This window comes from Oncorhynchus mykiss, chromosome 12, assembly GCF_013265735.2.
Source record: "Oncorhynchus mykiss isolate Arlee chromosome 12, USDA_OmykA_1.1, whole genome shotgun sequence".
In the NCBI taxonomy this organism is placed as follows: domain Eukaryota; kingdom Metazoa; phylum Chordata; class Actinopteri; order Salmoniformes; family Salmonidae; genus Oncorhynchus; species Oncorhynchus mykiss.
In genome coordinates this window covers 96,601,068-96,616,679 of record NC_048576.1, presented here as the reverse complement: position 1 = coordinate 96,616,679, position 15,612 = coordinate 96,601,068, and the positions used below count along the sequence as shown (strand labels likewise).

General features: G+C 39.8%; 1 protein-coding gene across 1 annotated transcript; it reads left to right on the top strand.

The window, feature by feature from the left end:
• Positions 1-6,560: 6,560 nt before the first annotated feature.
• LOC110494398 (UPF0764 protein C16orf89 homolog) lies at positions 6,561-11,306 on the top strand. Its single transcript, XM_036939373.1, has 7 exons — positions 6,561-6,937; positions 7,581-7,733; positions 8,304-8,454; positions 8,841-8,958; positions 9,349-9,511; positions 10,143-10,283; positions 10,672-11,306. The coding sequence occupies exons 1-7, from the start codon at positions 6,763-6,765 to the stop codon at positions 10,773-10,775; spliced, it is 1,005 nt and encodes a 334-aa protein (XP_036795268.1). The 5' UTR covers positions 6,561-6,762; the 3' UTR covers positions 10,776-11,306.
• Positions 11,307-15,612: the final 4,306 nt, after the last annotated feature.

Below are 15,612 nucleotides of genomic sequence, written 5' to 3'. Positions count from 1 at the left end.
ACTCTATTAAACTACAGGTACTATGTAACTATATGACTGTAACTATAGAGATTATATTAAACTACAGGTACTATAGAGATTCTATTAAACTACAGGTACTATGTAACTATATGACTGTAACTATAGAGATTCTATTAAACTACAGGTACTATAGAGATTATATTAAACTACAGGTACTATAGAGATTCTATTAAACTACAGGTACTATGTAACTATATGACTGTAACTATAGAGATTCATTAAACTACAGGTACTATAGAGATTATATTAAACTACAGGTACTATAGAGATTATATTAAACTACAGGTACTATAGAGATTATATTAAACTACAGGTACTATAGAGATTATATTAAACTACAGGTACTATAGAGATTCTATTAAACTACAGGTACTATAGAGATTCTATTAAACTACAGGTACCATAGAGATTCTATTAAACTACAGGTACTATGTAACTATATGACTGTAACTACAGAGACTCTATTAAACTACAGGTACCATAGAGATTCTATTAAACTACAGGTACTATAGAGACTCTATTAAACTACCGGTACTATAGAGATTCTATTAATATAGGTACTATAGAGACTCTATTAAACTACTGGTACTACAGAGACTCTATTAAACTACAGGTACTATAGAGACTCTATTAAACTACAGGTACTATAGAGATTATATTAAACTACAGGTACTATAGAGATTATATTAAACTACAGATACTATAGAGACTCTATTAAACTACAGGTACTATAGAGATTATATTAAACTACAGATACTATAGAGACTCTATTAAACTACAGGTACTATAGAGATTATATTAAACTACAGGTACTATAGAGATTATATTAAACTACAGATACTATAGAGACTCTATTAAACTACAGGTACTATAGAGACTCTATTAAACTACAGGTACTATAGAGATTATATTAAACTACAGGTACTATAGAGATTCTATTAAACTACAGGTACTATGTAACTATATGACTGTAACTATAGAGATTATATTAAACTACAGGTACTATGTAACTATATGACTGTAACTATATAGATTATATTAAACTACAGATACTATAGAGACTCTATTAAACTACAGGTACTATAGAGATTATATTAAACTACAGATACTATAGAGACTCTATTAAACTACAGGTACTATAGAGATTATATTAAACTACAGGTACTATAGAGACTCTATTAAACTACTGGTACTACAGAGACTCTATTAAACTACAGGTACTATGTAACTATAGAGATTATATTAAACTACAGGTACTATAGAGATTCTATTAAACTACAGGTACTATGTAACTATATGACTGTAACTATAGAGATTATATTAAACTACAGGTACTATGTAACTATATGACTGTAACTATAGAGACTCTATTAAACTACAGGTACTATGTAACTATATGACTGTAACTATAGAGATTATATTAAACTACAGGTACTATAGAGACTATTAAACTACAGGTACTATGTAACTATATGACTGTAACTATAGACTCTATTAAACTACAGGTACTATGTAACTATATGACTGTAACTATAGAGATTCTATTAAACTACAGGTACTATGTAACTATATGACTGTAACTATAGAGATTATATTAAACTACAGGTACTATGTAACTATATGACTGTAACTATAGAGATTCTATTAAACTACAGGTACTATGTAACTATATGACTGTAACTATAGAGATTATATTAAACTACAGGTACTATGTAACTATATGACTGTAACTATAGAGATTCTATTAAACTACCGGTACTATAGATTCTATTAAACTACAGGTACTATAGAGACTCTATTAAACTACAGGTACTATGTAACTATATGACTGTAACTACAGAGATGCTATTAAACTACAGGTACTATGTAACTATATGACTGTAACTATAGAGATTATATTAAACTACAGGTACTATGTAACTATATGACTGTAACTATAGAGATTCTATTAAACTACCGGTACTATAGAGACTCTATTAAACTACAGGTACTATAGAGATTATATTAAACTACAGGTACTATAGAGACTCTATTAAACTACAGGTACTATGTAACTATATGACTGTAACTATAGAGATTATATTAAACTACAGGTACTATAGAGACTATTAAACTACAGGTACTATGTAACTATCTGACTGTAACTATAGAGACTATTAAACTACAGGTACTATAGAGATTCTATTAAACTACAGGTACTATGTAACTATATGACTGTAACTACAGAGATTCTATTAAACTACAGGTACTATGTAATTATATGACTGTAACCACAGAGACTCTATTAAACTACAGGTACTATGTAATTATATGACTGTAACCACAGAGACTCTATTAAACTACAGGTACTATAGAGATTCTATTAAACTACAGGTACTATGTAACTATATGACTGTAACTATAGAGACTCTATTAAACTACAGGTACTATGTAACTATATGACTGTAACTACAGAGATTCTATTAAACTACAGGTACTATGTAACTATATGACTGTAACTACAGAGATTCTATTAAACTACAGGTACTATAGAGATTCTATTAAACTACAGGTACTATGTAACTATATGACTGTAACTACAGAGATTCTATTAAACTACAGGTACTATAGAGATTATATTAAACTACAGGTACTATAGAGACTCTATTAAACTACAGGTACTATAGAGATTCTATTAAACTACAGGTACTATAGAGATTCTATTAAACTACAGGTACTATGTAATTATATGACTGTAACCACAGAGACTCTATTAAACTACAGGTACTATGTAATTATATGACTGTAACCACAGAGACTCTATTAAACTACAGGTACTATAGAGATTCTATTAAACTACAGGTACTATAGAGATTATATTAAACTACAGGTACTATGTAACTATATGACTGTAACTACAGAGATTATATTAAACTACAGGTACTATGTAACTATATGACTGTAACTATAGAGACTCTATTAAACTACAGGTACTATAGAGATTCTATTAAACTATAGGTACTACAGAGACTCTATTAAACTACAGGTACTATAGAGACTCTATTAAACTACAGGTACTATAGAGACTCTATTAAACTACAGGTACTATAGAGATTCTATTAAACTACCGGTACTACAGAGACTCTATTAAACTACCGGTACTATAGAGATTCTATTAAACTACAGGTACTATGTAACTATATGACTGTAACTACAGAGATTCTATTAAACTACTGGTACTATGTAACTATATGACTGTAACTATAGATATTCTATTAAACTACCAGTACTATAGAGATTATATTAAACTACAGGTACTATAGAGATTATATTAAACTACAGGTACTATAGAGATTATATTAAACTACAGGTACTATAGAGATTATATTAAACTACAGGTACTATAGAGACTCTATTAAACTATAGGTACTATGTAACTATAATACTGTAACTACAGAGATTCTATTAAACTACAGGTACTATGTAACTATATGACTGTAACTATAGAGATTATATTAAACTACAGGTACTATAGAGATTCTATTAAACTACAGGTACTATAGAGATTATATTAAACTACAGGTACTACAGAGACTCTATTAAACTACCGGTACTATAGAGATTCTATTAAACTACAGGTACTATAGAGACTCTATTAAACTACAGGTACTATAGAGACTCTATTAAACTACAGGTACTATAGAGACTCTATTAAACTACAGGTACTATAGAGACTCTATTAAACTACAGGTACTATAGAGATTATATTAAACTACAGGTACTATAGAGATTATATTAAACTACAGGTACTATAGAGATTATATTAAACTACAGGTACTATAGAGATTATATTAAACTACAGGTACTATAGAGACTCTATTAAACTACAGGTACTATAGAGATTATATTAAACTACAGGTACTATAGAGACTCTATTAAACTACAGGTACTATAGAGACTCTATTAAACTACAGGTACTACAGAGATTATATTAAACTACAGGTACTATAGAGACTCTATTAAACTACAGGTACTATAGAGACTCTATTAAACTACAGGTACTATAGAGACTCTATTAAACTACAGGTACTATAGAGATTATATTAAACTACAGGTACTATAGAGACTCTATTAAACTACAGGTACTACAGAGATTATATTAAACTACAGGTACTATAGAGACTCTATTAAACTACAGGTACTACAGAGATTATATTAAACTGCAGGTACTATAGAGACTCTATTAAACTACAGGTACTATAGAGATTATATTAAACTACAGGTACTATAGAGATTATATTAAACTACAGGTACTATAGAGACTCTATTAAACTACAGGTACTATAGAGACTCTATTAAACTACAGGTACTATAGAGACTCTATTAAACTACAGGTACTATAGAGACTCTATTAAACTACAGGTACTATAGAGATTATATTAAACTACAGGTACTATAGAGATTATATTAAACTACAGGTACTATAGAGATTATATTAAACTACAGGTACTACAGAGACTCTATTAAACTACAGGTACTATAGAGATTATATTAAACTACAGGTACTATAGAGATTATATTAAACTACAGGTACTATAGAGATTATATTAAACTACAGGTACTATAGAGACTCTATTAAACTACAGGTACTATAGAGACTCTATTAAACTACAGGTACTATAGAGACTCTATTAAACTACAGGTACTATAGAGACTCTATTAAACTACAGGTACTATAGAGATTATATTAAACTACAGGTACTATAGAGATTCTATTAAACTACAGGTACTATAGAGATTATATTAAACTACAGGTACTACAGAGATTCTATTAAACTACAGATACTATAGAGATTCTATTAAACTACAGGTACTATAGAGACTCTATTAAACTACAGGTACTATAGAGATTATATTAAACTACAGGTACTACAGAGACTCTATTAAACTACAGGTACTACAGAGACTCTATTAAACTACAGGTACTATAGAGATTCTATTAAACTACAGGTACTATAGAGATTCTATTAAACTACAGGTACTATAGAGACTCTATTAAACTCCAGGTACTATAGAGACTCTATTAAACTACAGGTACTATAGAGATTCTATTAAACTACAGGTACTATAGAGACTCTATTAAACTACAGGTACTATAGAGATTATATTAAACTACAGGTACTATAGAGATTATATTAAACTACAGGTACTATAGAGACTCTATTAAACTACAGGTACTACAGAGACTCTATTAAACTACAGGTACTATAGAGATTATATTAAACTACAGGTACTATAGAGATTATATTAAACTACAGGTACTATAGAGATTATATTAAACTACAGATACTATAGAGACTCTATTAAACTACAGGTACTATAGAGATTATATTAAACTACAGGTACTATAGAGATTATATTAAACTACAGGTACTATAGAGATTATATTAAACTACAGGTACTATAGAGATTATATTAAACTACAGGTACTATAGAGATTATATTAAACTACAGGTACTATAGAGACTCTATTAAACTACAGGTACTACAGAGACTCTATTAAACTACAGGTACTATAGAGATTATATTAAACTACAGGTACTATAGAGATTATATTAAACTACAGGTACTATAGAGATTATATTAAACTACAGGTACTATAGAGATTATATTAAACTACAGGTACTATAGAGATTATATTAAACTACAGGTACTATAGAGATTATATTAAACTACAGGTACTATAGAGACTCTATTAAACTACAGATACTATAGAGATTATATTAAACTACAGGTACTATGTAACTATATGACTGTAACTACAGAGATTCTATTAAACTACAGGTACTATGTAACTATATGACTGTAACTATAGAGATTATATTAAACTACAGGTACTATGTAACTATATGACTGTAACTACAGAGACTCTATTAAACTACAGGTACCATAGAGATTCTATTAAACTACCGGTACTATGTAACTATATGACTGTAACTATAGAGATTATATTAAACTACAGGTACTATGTAACTATATGACTGTAACTATAGAGATTCTATTAAACTACAGGTACTATGTAACTATATGACTGTAACTACAGAGACTCTATTAAACTACAGGTACCATAGAGATTCTATTAAACTACCGGTACTATGTAACTATATGACTGTAACTACATGTAGCCATAAACCACAGACATGATCTACTCATTTCCCTTATCTGGTTTTCGCTGTAGGCAAGGCTATACATTGGACAAAATAACTGTCTTGGTTTACACTATGAATGCCTGCACCCCTCATCTCTGTCAGCAAATGTACGACATTTATAGAAACATTAATTTAATTAAACACGTCTGATGAGTGTCTACCAAAAGACTCATCCTTGACACCCTCTCCCCCCCCCCCCCTCACACTTTCTGTACCCCCTCAATAATAACTTTATATTTGCCAATTCCATCACAGGCAGATTAGAATGTGCTCTGGCTACTCCAGGAAGTTACAAAGCATTGAATCAAATTCCTTGAATAAAACCATTTCGATATGGACGAAATGCAACTAGCACACATTGCATTAGCCTAATTTAATAAAACTGAATTCCCAGCTTCTCAATCGATCGAGCCACGTGACAGCTCGTTTTCGCCAAACAAGCACATCACTCTTGCAAATCACTCTTGCAAATCAGGTATATGCGCTGCGTCAACCGTTTGGGGTTTAGCCTAGGGCGGCTATTGCTAGACTTTTAGTAGCCTTATATCAGAACATGGCTAGGTTTGTGGTAGAGGTGTTTTTTGTCCTTGTTTTCTCCGCCACCAATGCGGCGCAGGAGGAGGTCATTGATGTGATTCTAGCCAGTCTCGCCAAAAGCGCATCGTTCCTGGAGCAAGAGCACCGTAACATCAACCTAGACGGAGTGGTCGGGTACATCATCCTGCAGGGTGAGTAGTATACTAGCGTCATTATTATCACTAGTATCATTCTATATGGAGTGGGGGGGGGATAACAGAAAGGTCTGCACACTGTAGCATACACTGTATCTGATACAGTGTATCATATATCCTCCTAATTAGCACCTTTAATGAGGACGTTTCGATCCACAAGGACCTTCGTCAGGTCCAACGGAATACAAGTGCGCACATAGACTATCCAAATATCCGAGTAAATATACTGTATGTCGAGGAAACGTGGATTATTTTTTGATACATGTCTGGACATTAAATTGTAGTCTTATTTATGTGGTTGTTTTGTTAGACTATTGCTGGCTCAGCAAGTCAGCATGCACCAAATGCTTCCCGTTCCCGCTATTGCGATGTCCCGCATAACACGGCACCGGTCTTCAGGCTGTCTGATTGGCTATGTGGCATCAGTGTCATGTTGATTTGAAAGAAAACAGTATGTGATGTGATTATTTTTTGTCGATATGAAATACAAAACCTTTATGGTTGATCAAAGTTTGTTATTGTGTTCTTGTGGGTGTGTCAACATTGTAGATAGGAGAGCCAAAGATGACTTCAGTCACTTATTAATTACAGATGTCTTTTCAAAACATCTCTTTCCATGTCCTTGTTCTCCGGGCCCCAGCGGAGTTGAAGGAAGCAGTGAGAGCGTGGCCCCACACTGACCCTCTGAGCTGGTCTCAGCGCACCGCTACGGTAACCCTGGTCAGGAGGTTGGACCAGAGCCTGGCTAAGGCTGTCACCGAGCTGGAGAAGACTGACCCCAAATACTACAGAGGTAAATACTACTACACCTCTCTCTCTCTGTCTCTCTCTCTGTCTCTCTCTTTCCCTCCCTCTCTCTCTCTCTCCCCCTCTCTACCTTTCCCTCTCTCTCCCCCTCTCTACCTTTCCCTCTCTCTCTCATCCCCCTCTCTTCCTCTCTCATGCTCTCTCTCTTTCTCTCTCTCTCTATCATCCCCCTATCTCTCTCTCTCTCTCTCCGTCTCTCTCTCTGTCTCTCTTTCTCTCTCTCATCCCTCTCTCTTGCTCTCTCTCCCCCTCTCTCTCTTTCCCTCCCTATCCTCACTCTCTCCCCCTCTCCACCTTTCCCTCTCTCTCTCTCCCCCTCTCTACATTTCCCTCTCTCTCTCATCCCTCTCTCTTCCTCTCTCATGCTCTCTCTCTCTCTTTCTCTCTCTCTCATCCCTCTCATCTCTCTCTCTCTCTTTCTCTCTCTCATCTCTCTCTCTCTCTCTCTCTCTCTCTCTTTCTTTCTCTCTCTCTCTCTTTCTCTCATCTCTCTCTCTCATCTCTCTCTCTCATCACTTTCATCTCTCTCTCTCATCTCTCTCTTTCTCTCTCTCAGAGTTTGAGCCTCTGTTGAGCTGGACCTTCTGGTCAGTACCTCATGAGTGGAGCACCACAGATCCCTCTCTGGCCTACTCCTCCGGTCGAACCATGGAGTGTTACGATGAGACGCAGAGCGACAAGTGTATGACCCTGCTACTGGGAACATGGTACACACACACACACACACGCACACACACACACACACACACACACACACACACACACACACACACACACACACACACACCGCGCTTCTTGAGCGGCACAGGGCGATGCCTCACTAAATCTCATGTATTTCAGTGTGGCAGTAGGAGGGTAATAAATTCAATTCAATTCAATTCAAGGGCTTTATTAGCATGGGAAACATGTGTTAACATTGCCAAAGCAAGTGAGGTAGACAACATACAACAATAAACAATAAATAAACAACAATAAAACCCAGAAGGCCTACAGCTTCCGTTGGCCAGGTTGCTAATACATTTTTCTGCCTGTATATTTGTGTACGTGCTTGTGTGTCTTGTGCCTGTGCATGTTGTATGTGATGGTTTGTCAGGAAGAACAACGGGACTCCTTGCATCGTGACCAAGTCATGTCGTGACACAATGACGAGGTTTGGATGTCCTAACTACTCCCTCTCTCACCAGCTGCTCTACTTCATGCTGGGAGCCAATGTGAGAACACACACACACGCACGCACGCACGCACAGACGCACACACACACACACACACACACACACACACATACACACACACATACACACACACACACACACACACACACACACACACACACACACACACACACACACATACACACACATACACACATACACACACACATACATACACACACACACACACACACCTAACTTTCTATGCTCCACTCCTGTCTTCCCCAATTTACCTCCCCATCTCTCCCCATCTCTCCCTTCCTAACCCCCTCCTCCCTCCTCCCTCTCTCTTCCTCCCTCCCTGCCTCCCTCTCTCCCTCCCTAACCCCCTCCCTCCTAACCCCCTCTCTCTCTCCCTCCCTCCTCCCTCCCTGCCCCCCTCCAACCCAGAGAGGTTGTTCTGCCATGTTGAAGGGGGACATGCGTACGTCGCGTGCTAACCTAACAGAGAGACAGTACCAGGGGATATTCTGCTCCAACATGCTGAAGGGAAACATGGACATCATACAGAATAACTTCACCGGGGAGACCCAGGACATCTTCATCGAAAACAGTCAGTCCCAAATTACACACTATTCCCTATATAGTCCACTACTTTAGACCAGAGCTCTATGGCACCCAATTCCCTATATAGTGCACTACATTAGACCAGAGATCTATGGCAGCCAATTACCTATATAGTGCACTATATTAGACCAGAGATCTATGGCACCCAATTCCCTATATAGTGCACTATATTAGACCAGAGATCTATGGCACCCAATTCCCTATATAGTGCACTACTTTAGACCAGAGATCTATGGCACCCAATTCCCTATATAGTGCACTACATTAGACCAGAGATCTATGGCACCCAATTCCCTATATAGTTCACTACTTTAGACCAGAGATCTATGGCACCCAATTCCCTATATAGTGCACTATATTAGACCAGAGATCTATGGCACCCAATTCCCTATATAGTTCACTACTTTAGACCAGAGATCTATGGCACCCAATTCCCTATATAGAGCACTACATTAGAGCAGGGCCTATCTGTGTATACTCCAAGTAGACTAGAGTGTCTATGAAGCAGTATGACAGTCAGTGTTTAGAGAAACATAACATGTAAAACCTTTATGAGTTGTAGTTTGTTTAAAACGAGACCATGATTTTACTTTCTATAACTTCCTCCCTCTCCACAGTACTGCTGTGTGGATTGGCTGGTTTCTCTGACTTTCTCAAAGTCGATTGGCTGCAGCACATTCTGAGGCTGCAGGATCAGGAAGTGGGATGTTTTACACAGCCCCACAGAAGAGTGAAGAGGAGAGAGAGAATGTTGAAGGGTGTGTGTCAAGAATATCCCTGGTGTTATTCATGGCCAAAATGCACACATACAGACACACACAGAGAACCAGCACGCACAGAAACACACACACACACACACACACACAGAGAAAAGAGAAACAGCACGCGCATGCGCACACACACACACACATACACACAGAAACACACACACACACACACACACACACACACAGAGAAAAAGAGAAACAGCACGCGCGTGCGCACACACACACAGAGAAACAGCACGCGCACATGTACGCACGCACACACACACACACACACACACGTATGCACGCACACACACAGAAAGCCCAGAAAAACACACTCAGAAAAACAGAACCCAGCTCCAATAATGTTTTACTGTTCCATCTCCCCTCCTCCCTCCAGATGGTTGTTCCAGTCACATAACAGGCGTGTCAGTGAGCGCTCTGGGAGGATACCTCAACTACTACCTGACAGAGCAGGACATCACCAAGAGACCACTCACCTGAATGTCAACCACCCTTCACCTGGCTGTGTGACCCTTCACCTGAATGTGTGACCCTTCACCTGAATGCCAACCACCCTTCACCTGGCTGTGTGACCCTTCACCTGGATGTGTGACCCTTCACCTGGATGTGTGACCCTTCACCTGAATGTGTGACCCTTCACCTGGCTGTGTGACCCTTCACCTGGATGTGTGACCCTTCACCTGGATGTCAACCACCCTTCACCTGGCTGTGTGACCCTTCACCTGGATGTGTGACCCTTCACCTGAATGTCAACCACCCTTCACCTGGCTGTGTGACCCTTCACCTGGATCTGTGACCCTTCACCTGAATGTCAACCACCCTTCACCTGGCTGTGTGACCCTTCACCTGGATGTGTGACCCTTCACCTGAATGTCAACCACCCTTCACCTGGCTGTGTGACCCTTCACCTGGATGTGTGACCCTTCACCTGGATCTGTGACCCTTCACCTGAATGTCAACCACCCTTCACCTGGATGTGTGACCCTTCACCTGAATGTGTGACCCTTCACCTGAATGCCAACCACCCTTCACCTGGCTGTGTGACCCTTCACCTGGATGTGTGACCCTTCACCTGAATGTCAACCACCCTTCACCTGGCTGTGTGACCCTTCACTTGGATGTGTGACCCTTCACCTGAATGTCAACCACCCTTCACCTGGCTGTGTGACCCTTCACCTGGATGTGTGACCCTTCACCTGAATGTGTGACCCTTCACCTGGCTGTGTGACCCTTCACCTGGATGTGTGACCCTTCACCTGAATGTCAACCACCCTTCACCTGGCTGTGTGACCCTTCACCTGGATGTGTGACCCTTCACCTGGATGTCAACCACCCTTCACCTGGCTGTGTGACCCTTCACCTGGATGTGTGACCCTTCACCTGAATGTGTGACCCTTCACCTGGCTGTGTGACCCTTCACCTGGATGTGTGACCCTTCACCTGAATGCCAACCACCCTTCACCTGGCTGTGTGACCCTTCACCTGGATGTGTGACCCATCACCTGGATGTGTGACCCTTCACCTGAATGTCAACCACCCTTCACCTGGCTGTGTGACCCTTCACCTGGATGTGTGACCCTTCACCTGAATGTGTGACCCTTCACCTGAATGTGTGACCCTTCACCTGAACGTGTGACCCTTCACCTGGATATGTGACCCTTCACCTGAATGTCAACCACCCTTCACCTGGCTGTGTGACCCTTCACCTGGCTCTGTGACCCTTCACCTGGCTGTGTGACCCTTCACCTGGCTGTGTGACTCTTCACCTGGCTGTGTGACCCTTCACCTGGATGTGTGACCCTTCACCTGAATGTGTGACCCTTCACCTGGATGTGTGACCCTTCCCCTGAATGTGTGACCCTTCACCTGGATGTGTGACCCTTCACCTGGATGTGTGACCCTTCACCTGGACATGTGTCCCAAATAGCACCCAATTCTTTACTTATACCACTACCTCTGACCAGGCAAACCCATAGGGCTCTGGTGAAAAGTAGTGCACTATGTAGGGCAGTGTGTATCCATCCTCTCTTGGGGACACCCAGTCGTTCTATGGGTTTCATCTATTCCACAGCACCAAGGGTGGAAACCACTTAACTAGAACTTTAAAGTCATATTAGTCATTTTTGGAGGAATCTGTACTTTACTATTTATATTTTTGACAACTTTTACTTTTATTTCACTACGTTCCTAAAGAAAATAAATGCACTTTTTCCTCCAGACATTTTCCCCGACACCCAAAAGTACTCGTTACATTTTGAATGCTTTAGCAGGACAGGAAAATGGTCAAATTCACGCACTTATCAATATAATAACACCTGGTCATCTCTACTGCCTCTGATCTGGCGGACTCACTAAACACAAATGCTTTGTTTTTAAATGATGTCTGAGCGTTGGAGTGTTGACCCTGGCTGTCCGTAAATAAATTAAAAACAGAAAATGGTGCCGTCTGGTTTGCTTAATATCAGGAATTTGAAATTATTACTTTTGATACTTCAGTATATTTAAAACCAAACACTTTAAGTCTTACTCAAGTAGCATTTTACTGGGTGACTTTTACTCAAGTAGAATTTTACTGGGTGACTTTTACTCAAGTAGCATTTTACTGGGTGACTTTTACTCAAGTAGCATTTTACTGGGTGACTTTTACTCAAGTAGCATTTTACTGGGTGACTTTTACTCAAGTAGCATTTTACTGGGTGACTTTTACTTGAGTCATTTTCTCTCTTTACTTTTACTCAAGTATGATAATTGGCTAGCACACCTGATTCAACTTGTCAACTAATCGTCGAGCCCTTTGACTACTTGAATCAAGTGACCTAGTTCAGGGCTACGACAACATTGTGTAAGGTCTGGGGGTTCCCAGGGAAGTGGTTTGAGAAGCCCTGATGTAGGGAATAGAGCTCTTTGGGACACATCACAGGGCTACAACAACATTGTGTAAGGTCTGGGGGTCCCAGGGAAGTGGTTTGAGAAGCCCTGATGTAGGGAATAGGGCTCTTTGGGACACATCACAGGGCTACAACAACATTGTGTAAGGTCTGGGGGTCCCAGGGAAGTGGTTTGAGAAGCCCTGATGTAGGGAATAGGGCTCTTTGGGACACAACACAGAGCATCGGTGTCTCGTTTAGAAGACGTTTGTAGTTCACACAGATTTGCTAGTTAATTATGCGTATGATGAAATCCATAACTACACAATGCCATTTATACATTTTAAACTTGAAATGAAAATATGCAATTTACATATATTTTGTATGCTATTTGTTTTGCGATTTATAAATGAAATGCGCTTATTAATTCATTTGTGACCAACACAGCTTTATTCATTTGTAGAGACATTGTAATTAAACAGAATTTTCTCCTATTTTAAGAAATTATAGTATGAAGAAATGAAGTATAGCAACTAAGAACATTTGAAAAGTGAGGCTCCTGGGCCTTTGTTCACCAGACTGTAGGCTAGCTAGGGGATAGATAGGGCCCTCTCTATTGGAGCAGACTGTTGGCTAGCTAGGGTATAGATAGGGCCCTTTCTATTGGAGCAGACTGTTGGCTAGCTAGGAGATAGATAGGGCCCTTTCTATTGGAGCAGACTGTTGGCTAGCTAGGAGATAGATAGGGCCCTTTCTATTGGAGCAGACTGTTGGCTAGCTAGGAGATAGATAGGGCCCTCTCTATTGGAGCAGACTGTTGGCTAGCTAGGAGATAGATAGGGCCCTTTCTATTGGAGCAGACTGTTGACTAGCTAGGAGATAGATAGGGCCCTCTCTATTGGAGCAGACTGTTGGCTAGCTAGGAGATAGATAGGGCCCTTTCTATTGGAGCAGACTGTTGGCTAGCTAGGAGATAGATAGGGCCCTTTCTATTGGAGCAGACTGTTGGCTAGCTAGGAGATAGATAGGGCCCTCTCTATTGGAGCAGACTGTTGGCTAGCTAGGAGATAGATAGGGCCCTTTCTATTGGAGCAGACTGTTGACTAGCTAGGAGATAGATAGGGCCCTCTCTATTGGAGCAGACTGTTGGCTAGCTAGGAGATAGATAGGGCCCTTTCTATTGGAGCAGACTGTTGGCTAGCTAGGGGATAGATAGGGCCCTCTCTATTGGAGCAGACTGTTGACTAGCTAGGGGATAGATAGGGCCCTCTCTATTGGAGCAGACTGTTGGCTAGCTAAGGGATAGATAGGGCCCTTTCTATTGGAGCAGACTGTTGGCTAGCTAAGGGATAGATAGGGCCCTTTCTATTGGAGCAGACTGTTGACTAGCTAGGGGATAGATAGGGCCCTTTCTATTGGAGCAGACTGTTGGCTAGCTAAGGGATAGATAGGGCCCTTTCTATTGGAGCAGACTGTTGGCTAGCTAAGGGATAGATAGGGCCCTTTCTATTGGAGCAGACTGTTGACTAGCTAAGGGATAGATAGGGCCCTTTCTATTGGAGCAGACTGTTGGCTAGCTAAGGGATAGATAGGGCCCTTTCTATTGGAGCAGACTGTTGGCTAGCTAAGGGATAGATAGGGCCCTTTCTATTGGAGCAGACTGTTGACTAGCTAGGGGATAGATAGGGCCCTTTCTATTGGAGCAGACTGTTGGCTAGCTAGGGGATAGATAGGGCCCTTTCTATTGGAGCAGACTGTTGGCTAGCTAGGGGATAGATAGGGCCCTTTCTATTGGAGCAGACTGTTGGCTAGCTAGGGGATAGATAGGGCCCTTTCTATTGGAGCAGACTGTTGACTAGCTAAGGGATAGATAGGGCCCTTTCTATTGGAGCAGACTGTTGGCTAGCTAGGGGATAGATAGGGCCCTTTCTATTGGAGCAGACTGTTGGCTAGCTAGGAGATAGATAGGACCCTTTCTATTGGAGCAGACTGTTGGCTAGCTAGGAGATAGACAGGGCCCTTTCTATTGGAGCATACTGTTGGCTAGCTAGGGTATAGATAGGGCCCTTTCTATTGGAGCAGACTGTTGGCTAGCTAGGAGATAGACAGGGCCCTTTCTATTGGAGCAGACTGTTAGCTAGCTAGGAGATAGACAGGGCCCTTTCTATTGGAGCAGACTGTTGGCTAGCTAGGGGATAGATAGGGCCCTTTCTATTGGAGCAGACTGTTGGCTAGCTAGGAGATAGACAGGGCCCTTTCTATTGGAGCAGACTGTTGGCTAGCTAGGGGATAGATAGGGCCCTTTCTATTGCAGGATAAATGTAAAACAAGAGTAAATTGTTGCAAAACGTTTTGCAACAGTCTGTGACTAATGAGTTTACCTCTGGAGACTCAACCAGTTGAGAGGGATGCATAACATGTGACGATCAAGGCATTGTTGTTGTGGTAAA

Bases quoted from the DNA above. Each gene is read 5' to 3' on its own strand.
- LOC110494398 (XM_036939373.1), top strand. From the start codon at position 6,763: ATGGCTAGGTTTGTGGTAGAGGTGTTTTTTGTCCTTGTTTTCTCCGCC. The intron at 8,959-9,348 runs GTGAGAACACAC...CCTCCAACCCAG, and splicing joins ACTTCATGCTGGGAGCCAAT to AGAGGTTGTTCTGCCATGTT. The intron at 9,512-10,142 runs GTCAGTCCCAAA...CCCTCTCCACAG, and splicing joins GGACATCTTCATCGAAAACA to TACTGCTGTGTGGATTGGCT.